Raw genomic sequence first — 12,341 nt, 5'->3', positions numbered from 1 at the left:
CCACCATCACTACAGTGTGGGGTGGCTTTTTTTTTTTTTACTGATAATTGATGTCAAATAATATTTTTTATTACACACACACACACACACACACACACATAACACTTTACAACAAGGTTTCATTTGTTAACATTAGCTAATGCATTAACTAACATAAACTACCTAGTGTTACTTTGTTAATGCTACTGAATAAATGTTCATATTCATGCTAGTTCATACAGCATTAATGTTAAAAGATACAACTTTTGATCTTAAAAATGTATTAATGTTAACATTAGCTAAGATTAATAAATGCAGTAGAAGTATTGTTCATTAGTTCATGTTAACTAATGTTAACAACTGAAAACTTACTGTAAAGTGTTACATAGGTTTATATATTATATTATAGCTGAAATTAATTGAAAATGTCTATTTATTATGATTAATTACTTTCTAAATTAACATGTTGTTTGCTGCATATTTACACTTTTATAGACAGGAATTGTCAAGTAATGAGCTTAACTCAACTTTCTCAATATTTCATTATTGAAATGAAATTCCATATTCTCAGTTCCATTTATTTAATAATTTTACCTAAAAAAGGTTAAAGGCAACCTGTTATGCACATTACAGCACCCGTTCAGTCTGTAAACTGTATAAATGCCCATAATATAAATCATATCCTCTATGTTTTGCTTTTTTTCTCTTTGCACTGGATGCACAAGTTTTATCAATACGGAGTAAAACCGCAGACAAGCATAAACACTACAGAACAGATATAAAATAGTAAATTCTGCTTATCATGATTTATCTGATTGTAAGGAGTCTTTTACACTAGAGAATGAATAGCCCTTATCACCTTGAAGGGTGAAATGTGTTGATGGTACAGATATGTATAACAACAACACACACATAGACATGCATACACATGCACTCAGTTTGCAGTTAGCGCGCATGTGTATTCCAGAGTGTTTGTTTAAAGGGGGAGCAGGAATGCCACACAATGTGATCTTCTGCATGTCTTATTTCATTATGCTGATAATGCACAGAGGGCCACAAAAGTGATACCAAACTCAGGTTTCTATGTGTTTTCCTGCAGGTTTCATGATGTTTGTTTATGAACGTGAATTGCGGTGAATGAATGGATGCATATATGATTACACCACTAATATTGTAGTGCTTTCTCCTCAATTATTTAACAATGCCATTGATTTAAAAAATTATATTTGCTGTAGTAAAGCAATTGTGTTTTGACCTGTTTCAGCCATGTGTTTGGAAACAGAAGCAAAATAAACTTTGGAACGTGAACCATTCTTTCAATGTGTGATAAGATCAGATGTGTAGTACATAAATTCTCACCTCACTGTAGGAGGAATCCCAGGCGCTGTCTTCCTCTGTGTCGGAGCGCTTACGAGATCTTTTTCTTCTGATGCTGTTCTCGCTCTCATCTGGAAGAATAAGAGGTTTTAAGAAATTGCAGACACTTACTGCATAATACTTCATCCTAGGCCTACCTGGTTATGAAATTTAAACACCAGCGTGATCATTTAATTTAATATATTCAACTGAATAACAGTATGTAGTATTTGTAGTAGTAATATAATATGTGACATAAATGAACGAAACTGTGTACGATAAAAAACAGAAATTAAATTAAAGACAAATATTGCTCCTTAATAATAAAGCTAATTTTTGACACTGTCTGTAACACTGTTGATTTCCATTGAAAGTACAAGCAAAAAAGCAAAGATATTGCACCAGGATAAAAATTATAACATATTGCTCCAATGTTGGGATGCACCGATATCATTTTTTCTCAGAACCAATCCAATACCGAAAATTCTGAGTATCAGCCTATACAGATCCAATCCGATAACAGCACAGTTCGTTTTTTTATAAATCAATGTAGAATTTCTATACTTCTGTGTGTTGACCTGATCATCACTGTTTTGTGTGTTAAACACAATCTACTAAATATAGACAACTTCATTTGAAAGAAAAATAACATGAAAAAATATATAATCATAATAATATGACAAAAATACTACTATAAATTAGGTTAGCGGATAATTCAGCAGCAAAATTTATTCTAGAAAACTCACATGAGTGCACAATAATTTTATAAAATCTAAACATTTAGTGAAATAACTTTATTTAGTGGGGAACAAATATAAGTGAATAAGTGTAGGACTAAATCTGGTAAAATGTTACATTGCTCTTTATATTGTTGTAAAATACATTCATAAAGTAAATACAGTATATTCTGTCATAGCAAATCAACTAGGGATGTAACGGTATGAAAATTTCTTATCACGATTATAGTGACCAAAATTATCACGGTTATCAGTATTATCACGGTATTGTTAAAATGTGCTGGAGATGTTCAAAAAGTACCGACACATAAATCACTTCACCAAGTTTTATATTTAGAAATCAACAAACAGAAAATAAAATAACTTTTTGTTTGAATAATCACTAAAACAATAACATTACCAATGATGTTCGGATTTTAAATGACAACTTGACTGACAACAGTTTAATAGCATGTTCAAATATTTAATGTAAATGTTCAAATAAAGCTTTGAAAAAAGTTTCATATAAAGGTAAACCTCACATTTCAGCCTTTAAATAAAGACAAGGGTTAAGTCAAAATGATCATTTATTAATAAATGATTATATGTATATATGTATTATCTGCTCCATAAATAATTCTAGATAACTTATCTGAATTGTTTAAATGTGTAGAATCCACATAATCTTGTTTTTCACCAACCGGTCAAAATTTACAGCAGGGCATGCAAATTCGCTCTGTTTTTGGCCAGACAGAAACTGCTCACAGGCTGAATGTAAATATAAATCTTTGTAAATCCACTCTCTGACAGCAGGTGGTGCTTTATATGGAAAAGCTGAATTTTAAAATAGCGCAAAAAAGCTTAAAGGTGCTGTATGTAGGATTGACACCCAGTGGTTGAACTAGGTATTGCAGTCCAAATTCAAAATATTGGAGCTGGTTTTTTCACCCGGCCCCTCCTCCTCAGACTTGACGCACACGCAGGTTGCCAGATTAACCAGATTAACGACACCAACAGGAACGAGCGACCATGCTGATGAATGAAATTAAATACACTGTGTTTTCTGCCAACTGGCAACCCGGGGTGCCGAAATACAATTGGGTAAACTGGCAGTGGGCGGGTTTCAAACACAGACATTCCGGGCCGGAATACACATTTTCAAAGGAGAATAACTGACTGTAGAATTGTTTTACAGATGAACAAGTATGTTAATTTAGCATGTTTCTTAAATATCTGCAAACATATTATGGTATTTTTATGCTTTAGTAGAGTCAAAATCCTACATACAGCACCTTTAAAATTAACCAGTTTTGTCCAATGTGCAACACAAATACCACTGCTAAAATCTCGGCAAAAGTAGTCTGGGGTTTCATGACCCTTTAAATGTATAGCACATTAATGGAGGTAGCAACATATGATAGATAAGACGAACAAGAAAGGCTATTAATAATCTTTCATTGTGCAAAAATATTATAATACGAAAGGCTCAATACAGAGCGCCACAAAGTGCTTATGCGCATCCCGTGCGCAGAATGATGCACTTGAAGTCACAGCGCTCCACATAGAAATGTTCAAAGCACAAAGTGAAGAGATATTGATGCATAATGTATTATATCTGTGCTATAGTTTATTACAGTTTTAAATTTCAGTACTGTGTGCTCTTAGGAGAGTTTCATCGTTTTAACTGTTCGTAAACGAACACGACACGCAGTTTGAATACAGAATGGAGGATGACAGACAGCCGCAGCGGCGAGAAGAGTTTACCTCAACTTGAATTTAAGGACTTAAATATTCATCTGTGTCAGTCCTGTGTCCCTGTGTCTTGTGTTTTTCTCCTCATATGCCTTCCCCTTGACCCAGTTTCTCCCTCATGTTAATTGTTCCCTAGTTTTACCAGTGTTTTATTAATTATCCTCGTTTACTCCTGATTACTTAAGCCCTGTGGTTGGAACGGTATGTGGAGGATTTCCTCGAGCTTGCTAACCAGCTGAGCTGGCACGACGCCGCTCTTGGTGCGTGCTTTCAGCTGGGGCTGGATGACGAGACGATTTGCTGTGATCTTCCGTGTGTGATTTGCCCCTGATCGAGCTGATTAATCTCGTTCTTTATTTAAATGGTTCCAATTTTGAAGTTGAAGAAATGAAGGAAAAGTTTCAGTCTCGTCATCCAGTCCCCTCTGAGGCATGCCGTGTCTCGCCAGCTCACCCCATGCCAGGAACCCCCACGTACCGCACCAATGGCTCGGACCGCCTGCCCCACCCCAAATACCCCCATATCCTCCGAAGCTCCACCATCGTCCTCAGCCCAGAAACACCGGCCGTTCCCCAGTCAGGCCAACCGACCGCTGCTCACTCAAGCCCGCCGGCCGAGGGTTCTATTTCCTAAGTTTAACCCCGAGAGGGCTCCAGTTCCTGAGTTAAGCCCAGTGAGAGCTCCCATTCCCACATCCAGCCAAGAAAGAGACTTTTGTCCCCAGTTAAGCCCAGAGAGGGCTCCAGTCTCCGAATCCAGGCCAGATAAGGCTCCAGTGCCTGCTCCTCCAGAACCCATCCTGGCCGGTCGGCCCCTAATTTCCCCCAAGGAATTTTTTTGGGGGGGCTATAGGGGTCTGGCCGTAGGGGCTGGCACAAGGGTCGAGGCCAAGGCCCCGGAGGCTGTCCCGCTATGCCTGCCTGGTCTGCCCGATCTGCCATGGCGCCTCAAACTGCCTGTTCCACTATGGGTCCCAGAACGGGTACCGCTCTGGAAGCCGGCCATCCCGGGGAAGCCTGTCCTGAGGGGCAGGACAGGACGGATGTTGTTAAGGCGTGGGACACACCTTCCAGGAGGGGGGAGTAAATGTCAGTCCTGTGTCCCTGTGTCTTGTGTTTTTCTCCCCATGTGCCTTCCCCTTGACCCAGATTCTCCCTCATGTTAATTGTTCCCTGGTTTCACATGTGTTTTATTAATTATCCTCGTTTACTCCCGATTACTTAAGCCCTGTGTTTTCCTGTGTCTTATGTCATTTCGTATCTCCGTGTTCCATGCATTTGTGTTCATTAAAGCTGCAGTCTGTAACTTTTTTTAGTTAAAAATGATCCGAAATCAATATTTGAGCAAGTACATAACCAGCCAGTGTTCAAAACTATTGCCTTACTTTAGCCCAATTCACAATGGTTAGATTATAATAATGTTTTCTAATTTGAGTGGTACGGGTAGGTTTTCGTGGGAAATTCAAGCATGGCACTGCATCATAACGTCATGTCTGTAAACATAAAGAAGTTGTCCCGGCTAGTAGGCTATCGTATGTGAGGAACCTGCAGGTGATGGATCGTTTATAGCCTTTTCTCACAGCAGCTAGAATAATTAAATGTATCATTTTGTGTTTATGAAACACATGTGAATGAAATTAAATTATATTCCAGTTTTAAATGTGCTTCTGATTACAGATAGCAATTTGATTTGATTGTAATTCAAATGGCATGACAATTAAATTAGACTGTACAGAAATTGAAATTTACATGCTAATACACACTATACTCATAGTCACGCAATGCTGATGTTGTAACAATAATAATTTTTGAATAAAATATAACAATAATAATAATTTGCATGGTTTGATGTGATATGAGCTAACCGATCATTAGATTAAATCACCATTGGTAGTGCGATGTATGGTAATACTTTTTACCGCAGTTGATCAGAACAAACATGGCAGACTTGTTACTTACTTGTCCAGATGACAATATACGGTGAAAATTCTTATTTGGGTCATACATTCCAAGACGTAGGCTGGAATCTGTGATTGCAAAGTACAGTAAACATCCACACTGGTGCGGTGACTGACAGCTACACATTCGCCTCAAAACATTAGATTCATCCGCGCTGGAGCCGTGCCGGAATACAGACCACGCAAGGAAGATAATTCTGCATACAACTGCAATTTCAGGTTTTCAAACAGAGATGGTGACAAAGAGGCAAAACTTACAGACTGCAGTTTTAAAGATTGTGAAGATTACTCCTCGTCTCCTCGTTCTCTTGCTCCAAGTGAAATTGTGACAATCTGTACCTCACATTGCTTTATAATGGGGGTTTTTTTGCCTTTCATGGGGCTTAACAATATCACAGAATAGTATATACAGAATATCGGATTTGGATCGGTCTCATCTGACCGATACCTGATCCGGCAGAAAATGTCAGTATCGTAGCCAGTACCGATACTGAATATCGGATCAGTGCATCCCTTCTCCAAAGTACGGCCACATTCGTGTTAAAATAAGACTAGTGTGACAGAATTGCTAAAGTTATATCCAATTTTTTAATTCCTGTCATAAAAGATTCCTGTAAAAACAGGTTTATATTTTACAGGAATAACATCTAGTACTTTCTAGTTTATTGCTTGACCTGCTTTTATGTCTTTGCAAGTTGTGTTTGCTTGTCTGTTTCAATTTTGTACCACTTTGTTTGTTTGTCTAAGCTTTTGCTTAAGTTTTGTTTTAATTGTAATGTATTTATTGATGTATGCCAATTAACAACTGGCTGGGGACTACAGCTGGAAATTAGCCGTAGAGGCTAAAGCTGCTCTTTTCATTAAAAGAGGTTGTCCACATTACTATAAACCAATAAAGTAAAGTAAAGTAAAGTACTAGTAATAAAATGAAAATATATTAAATTAGGTCTGTGTACCTGCGGGTGAGGCTGCGCCTCCATTCTGTTTGGGGCAGAAAGGTGAAGGTGGCTCTGCCGCAGTCAGCGGGCTGTTCTCATTGGTCATCTCCAGACCGCTGTCGTTTTCTGACAATCCCTCTCCTACTGACATGTCACCATTCACAGCAGCCTGAAAAAAAAAGAGACATTCTGTTTAGAACATTTGGACAACTCACAATCTTCAATATCAGACAAGCACCTGGCACAACTAAATGGGTGTGTGACGGTACAGGTGTTCGCTATTCCCATTTATAAAAAAAGATACTAATGGTGGGCAGGCCCAAACATCTCTACAACATCACTGTCACTGTAACACAGTGCCCATTATAGTTATCAATGAATGATGACATTTAGCACCAGAGTTTGGGTCATGCTAACCAGCCGAACCTCGACCCCTTGACCCTTTCTTTTGCACTGTGTTGACAGAAAATATTTTTACCTATTGGAGGAAAACTAGATGTACACACCTGAAGAGAAACACCTTTAATTCCATCAAGTACAGTCTTAAAACACCTAGTGAACAAGATAAATTTCACAATAGTAAGGAAAAAACCCATATCTCACTTCTTTTCTTGAAATGCCTCAAAGAGAAAAATGAACATATATGAATACATATGTTTATAATCTTATGTACATTGATTAGATCAAATTTGGTAAATGTGTTAAGCCAGTGAAATTAAACTTGGGGGACACAAGATTGAAAACCCCTGGGCTACTAGACGTCAAATATATCCCGTTCTGGAAATCTATTACGTACACAACAAAATAAAATAACAGAATTTTCCTTTCTCTCATTTGCTTTGATGATGTACAGAATACAAAAACCCTGCCGGTCTTGGCTGCTGTACTTTTAATTCTCATCAGGTTTCTTTTGTTGTGCCAGAAGCAGTTGTGTTGTGACTTGAAGAAGATCAGTCCACTGACAGAGCAAAGTGTCAACACAAAATATACAACAAATACATGGCCGTGCTCTGAGAATGAATGTATCTGCTGTATGTGTTTGGTCATGCCTCTATTGCTTGCGGATAAGTTGACATCCCTGAGCAATTGATGACTTTTTAAGTGCTTGCTTTGATGCTTCTTGGATACATTAATGTTTCACTTTTGGAGGTACCCTGTTGCACGATTTCCACAAAAATATAAAGCAGCACAATTGTTTTCAATAATGCTAACAATAAGAAATGTTTCTTGAGCTGCAAATCACTGACACTGAAGATTTAAGTAATGATGCTGAAAATTTAGCTTTGCATCACAGGAATAAATTATATTTTAACATTTACATTTTAAAATAGGCCTACATTCAAATAGAAAACAGTTATTTAAATGATAATAATATTTCACAATATTTCAGTTTTTAATGTTTTTCATCAAATAAATGCAGCCTTCATGAGCATAAGAGACTTGTATTTGTATTGTATTATATTGTGTATTTACAATAATTTTTTGGTCATTACTTTTTTCTTAAAGGCTGTGCTATTAGACTATTTAAGACAAATATGTTTTAATAGTGTCTTAACTTATCTAGCATGTGTGATTGTGTGATAAGCTTGAATCATTTTAATGACTCAGATCACAGTGTCCTTTTCTATGAATCAAAAATTTGTTTGTCCCTCAAAAAAAACCCTGCTTCGCATTTTACAACCCGAATTCCAGAAATTTTTTAAATTTGAATAAAATGAAAAATAAAATGAATTTCAAATCACATGAGCCAATATTTTATTCACAGTAGAACACAGATAACATAACAAATGTTTAAACTGAGAAATTTTTACAATTTTACGCACAAAATGAGCTCATTTCAAATTTGATGCCTGCTACAGGTCTCAAAATAGTTGGGACGGGGGCATGTTTACCATGGTGTGGCATCTCCTCTTATTTTCAAAACAGTTTGAAGATGTCTGGGTATCGAGGTTATGAGTTTCTGGAGTTTTGGTGTTGGAATTTGGTCCCATTCTTGCCTGATATAGGTTTCCAGCTGCTGAAGAGTTCATGGTCGTCTTTGACGTATTTTTCGTTTAATGATGCGCCAAATGTTGTCTATAGGTGAAAGATCTGGACTGCAGGCCAATTCAGCACCCGGACTCTTCTACTATGAAGCCATGCTGTTGTAATAGCTGCAGTATGTGGTTTTGCATTGTCCTGCTGAAATACACGCCGTCTGGAGGGGAGCATATGTTGCTCTAAAACTTTTATATACCTTTCAGCATTCATAGTGCCTACCAAAACATGCAAGCTGACCATACCGTAGGCACCCCCATACCATCAGAGATGCTGGCTTTTGAACTGAACGCTGATAACACACTGGAAGGTCTCCCTCCTCTTTAGCCCGGAGGACACGGCATCTGTGATTTCCAACAAATTTCAAATTTGGACTCGTCTGACCATAAAACACTTTTCCACTTTGAAATAGTCCATTTCAAATGAGTCTTGGCCCACAGGACATGACGGCGCTTCTGGACCATGTTCACATATGGCTTCCTTTTTGCATGATAGAGGTCTAGTTGGCATCTGTAGATGGCACGGCGGATTGTGTTTACCGACAGTGGTTTCTGGAAGTATTCCTGGGCCCATTTAGTAATGTCAATCACAGAATCATGCCGATGATTGATGCAGTGTCGTCTGAGGGCCCGAAGACCACGGGCATCCAACAAAGTTCTTTGGCCTTGTCCCTTACGCACAGAGATTTCTCCAGTTTCTCTGAATCTTTTGATGATGTTATGCACTGTAGATGATGAGATTTGCAAAGCCTTTGCAGTTTGACTTTGAGGAACATTGTTTTTAAAGTATTCCACAATCTTTTTACGCACTCTTTCACAGATTGGAGAGCCTCTGCCCATCTTTACTTCTGAGAGACTCTGCCTCTCTAAGACATCCCTTTTATAGCTAATCATGTTACAGACCTAATGTCAATTAACATAATTAGATGCTAGATGTTCTCCCAGCTGAATCTTTTCAAAATTTCTTGCTTTTTCAGCCCTTTGTTGCCCCCGTGCCAACTTTTTTGAGACCTGTAGCAGGCATCAAATTTGAAATGAGCTCGTTTAGTGGATAAAAGTGTAAAATTTCTCAGTTTAAATATTTGTTATGTTTTCTATGTTCTATTGTGAATACAATACTGGCTCATGTGATTTGAAAGTATTTTAAGTTTTCATTTTATTCAAATTTAAAAAACGTCCCAACATTTCCAGAATTCAGGTTGTAGATATAGTCTATTAAAATGTTATATTTGCCATATTTAGTAGCGATACACTGAAATTAAAATTCTGGGCCGAAAACCGAAACTGTTTTTTAAATAATTATTTATTAATTTCATTAAATAATATAAAATAATTTTACAAGACTTTGCAATAGAACTCGATAATTCTAATGATACTGAATTTATCCCTAATATTTAGTTTATGGTGCCTTTAAAAAAAAAAAAAAACTTTGGTCGCACTTTATTTTAAGGTCCAAATCTCACTATTAATAAATCTCACTTTATAAATATTAATAAACAGTCAATATGTTATTAAAAGGCATGCTAATATCCAACTAGTTAATAGTAAGAATTGGCCCCATACTAAAGTGTTACCAAAACTTAAACATAAACTTAGACATTAATATCAAAATTTACATAAATATCATATAGGTGAAAAATATTCATATGATATTACATTTTACAGCTTTAAACCCAGCCCTCATTTGAATATTTGAACAATAGAATCAGTGTTTCTGTATGTGGACATGCATATGAAAATTGAAAACTATACTAATGAACCAGAGATAACACTGTTTTCTATAAGTACAGGCACAGAGTAAAGCACACAGGCTGAATATTGTGTGTTCATGGATGTAGGAACAATACAGGCTGCTGTCGCATTTCTGTGCCGTCCACTGGAATGCCAGACATCTTTCATGCCACAGCTGTGCTGCAGCAGATCAGAGGTCTTGCCAACATGCATACACACACACTACCACCAACCACAACAACCACGCTGAATGTGTAAAAGGTTAGTCCTTACTGTTTTAAATAAAGAAATGGTCTGTGCATGCAAATATTTTTCATGAATATTTTCAACTCAAACTTCTACAAACCAATTTGCTCAATGCACCTGTGCAGTCTCAGATGTGTGTTTGTAGTAATTTAACAACAGCTTTGAACACAGCTCATCCAAGCAGACTTTAGAGTCTTGAATGGATAGTTCACCCAAAAATGAAAATTATACCATCATTCACTCACTCTCACGCCATTTCAAACCCATAAGACTTTGGTTAATCTTCAAAGCACAAATGAAGATATTTTAATGAAACCTATGAGGTTTCTGTCCAAGTAACTAAAGCGTAGGAGATCCAAAAAGGTCTTAAAGGCGTCACACAGCAAAACTAATCCATATGAATCAAATGGTTTAATCAGTCTTGTGAAGTGACTAAAAGCTTAAATTAAATCAGTACATTATATAAAGCCATCATATCTCTTCACAAGACTTGGATTAAACCAGATTATAAATTTCATGGGTCTGGAAATGATGACAGGATTTTCATTTTTGGGTGAACTATCGCTTTAAGTATGTGTTTTATAATAACACAATGACTTGAACAATAACTCACATAGGAATGACAATCCTGAAACATGAATTATTGCTTATGTCGTCAGCATGATGCATGACCAAAAAAAATCTCTTTATAGATCAAAGCAAGAGCTGCTCAAATCACCCACAAGAATGAGCTTTCATAAAACTAAACCATGTATTCCGTTTAAGGAGGCAAGTAGAGGCTGGAGAGGTGAAAGGGTTCATGGGCTCCTTCAGTCTTTCAGTTTATCTTTCTGCTGGCTCCTAATGACGCCCCCTGCACTGGTTTTGCCTAAAGGGGCCCCCGGCCCCGTCCTCAAGCTTTTGAAAGGCCGAAGAAAGTCAGCAGATCAAACCAGGTGGCTCAGATCCCCTTTATACCACGTAATACTACACACACACCAAGGAATAGCAATGTGTGAAAACTCACTGTTATTTCCCAGAGTTCTGTGTGTGTGTCTGCTGCCATGCTTGCCAACCATGTGAACACACACTCCCACAGTAGCCAAAGGCATATTTGAGCACACTGATGAGCGGAGAGGCTCATCAGATAACAGTTATGTTAAAGCAGACATACATAATACCAGACAAGATGCAACATGAGCAAAATGTGGAAGCACATGTCATGTCCTCAAACCTGTAAGACAACTTGTTTTAGCCAGTAAAGCCTGTTATCACACAATTAATCCACGAGTGAAACTCAAAATGACAACACAAACCATAGAGTTTCCAGCCTTAAAGGGATAGTTCACCCAAAAATGAAAATTCTGTCATCAGAATCATTCATCCTCATGTCGTTCCGAACCTGTATGACTTTCTGTGGAACGTAAAAATTACATTTTGATAGATGTTGGTAACCACACAGTTTTGGTGACCCCTGAGAACTCTCTCCTCTGCATCATGAGTAGACACGCCCCTTACTGCTGATTGGCTACAAGTTTGTTTTGGTACTGGGCCCGTTTTATAAAGCATTTTTGAAAAAAATGCATACCCCACCTTTAAAGGCTTAGTTCACCCAAAAATTTAAATTAGGCTGTGTTTTACTCACCCTCGA

The 12,341-nt window shown here is 37.4% G+C and overlaps 1 protein-coding gene across 3 annotated transcripts in view; it reads right to left on the bottom strand.

The window, feature by feature from the left end:
* dnmt3bb.1 (DNA (cytosine-5-)-methyltransferase 3 beta, duplicate b.1) overlaps positions 1-12,341 on the bottom strand; it is a 45,844-nt gene that overhangs the window by 25,781 nt on the left and 7,722 nt on the right. For all 3 annotated transcript variants that reach the window (XM_058762330.1, XM_058762332.1, XM_058762331.1), the window contains exons 3-4: positions 6,717-6,867; positions 1,339-1,427 (exon numbers count right to left, since the gene is read on the bottom strand). In XM_058762330.1, coding sequence (XP_058618313.1) covers positions 1,339-1,427; positions 6,717-6,867 — 240 coding nt within the window. The remainder of the gene's footprint in view (positions 1-1,338; positions 1,428-6,716; positions 6,868-12,341) is intronic.

This window comes from Onychostoma macrolepis, chromosome 23 (assembly GCF_012432095.1).
Source record: "Onychostoma macrolepis isolate SWU-2019 chromosome 23, ASM1243209v1, whole genome shotgun sequence".
In the NCBI taxonomy this organism is placed as follows: domain Eukaryota; kingdom Metazoa; phylum Chordata; class Actinopteri; order Cypriniformes; family Cyprinidae; genus Onychostoma; species Onychostoma macrolepis.
This window is presented reverse-complemented; position numbering and strand designations above follow the sequence as displayed.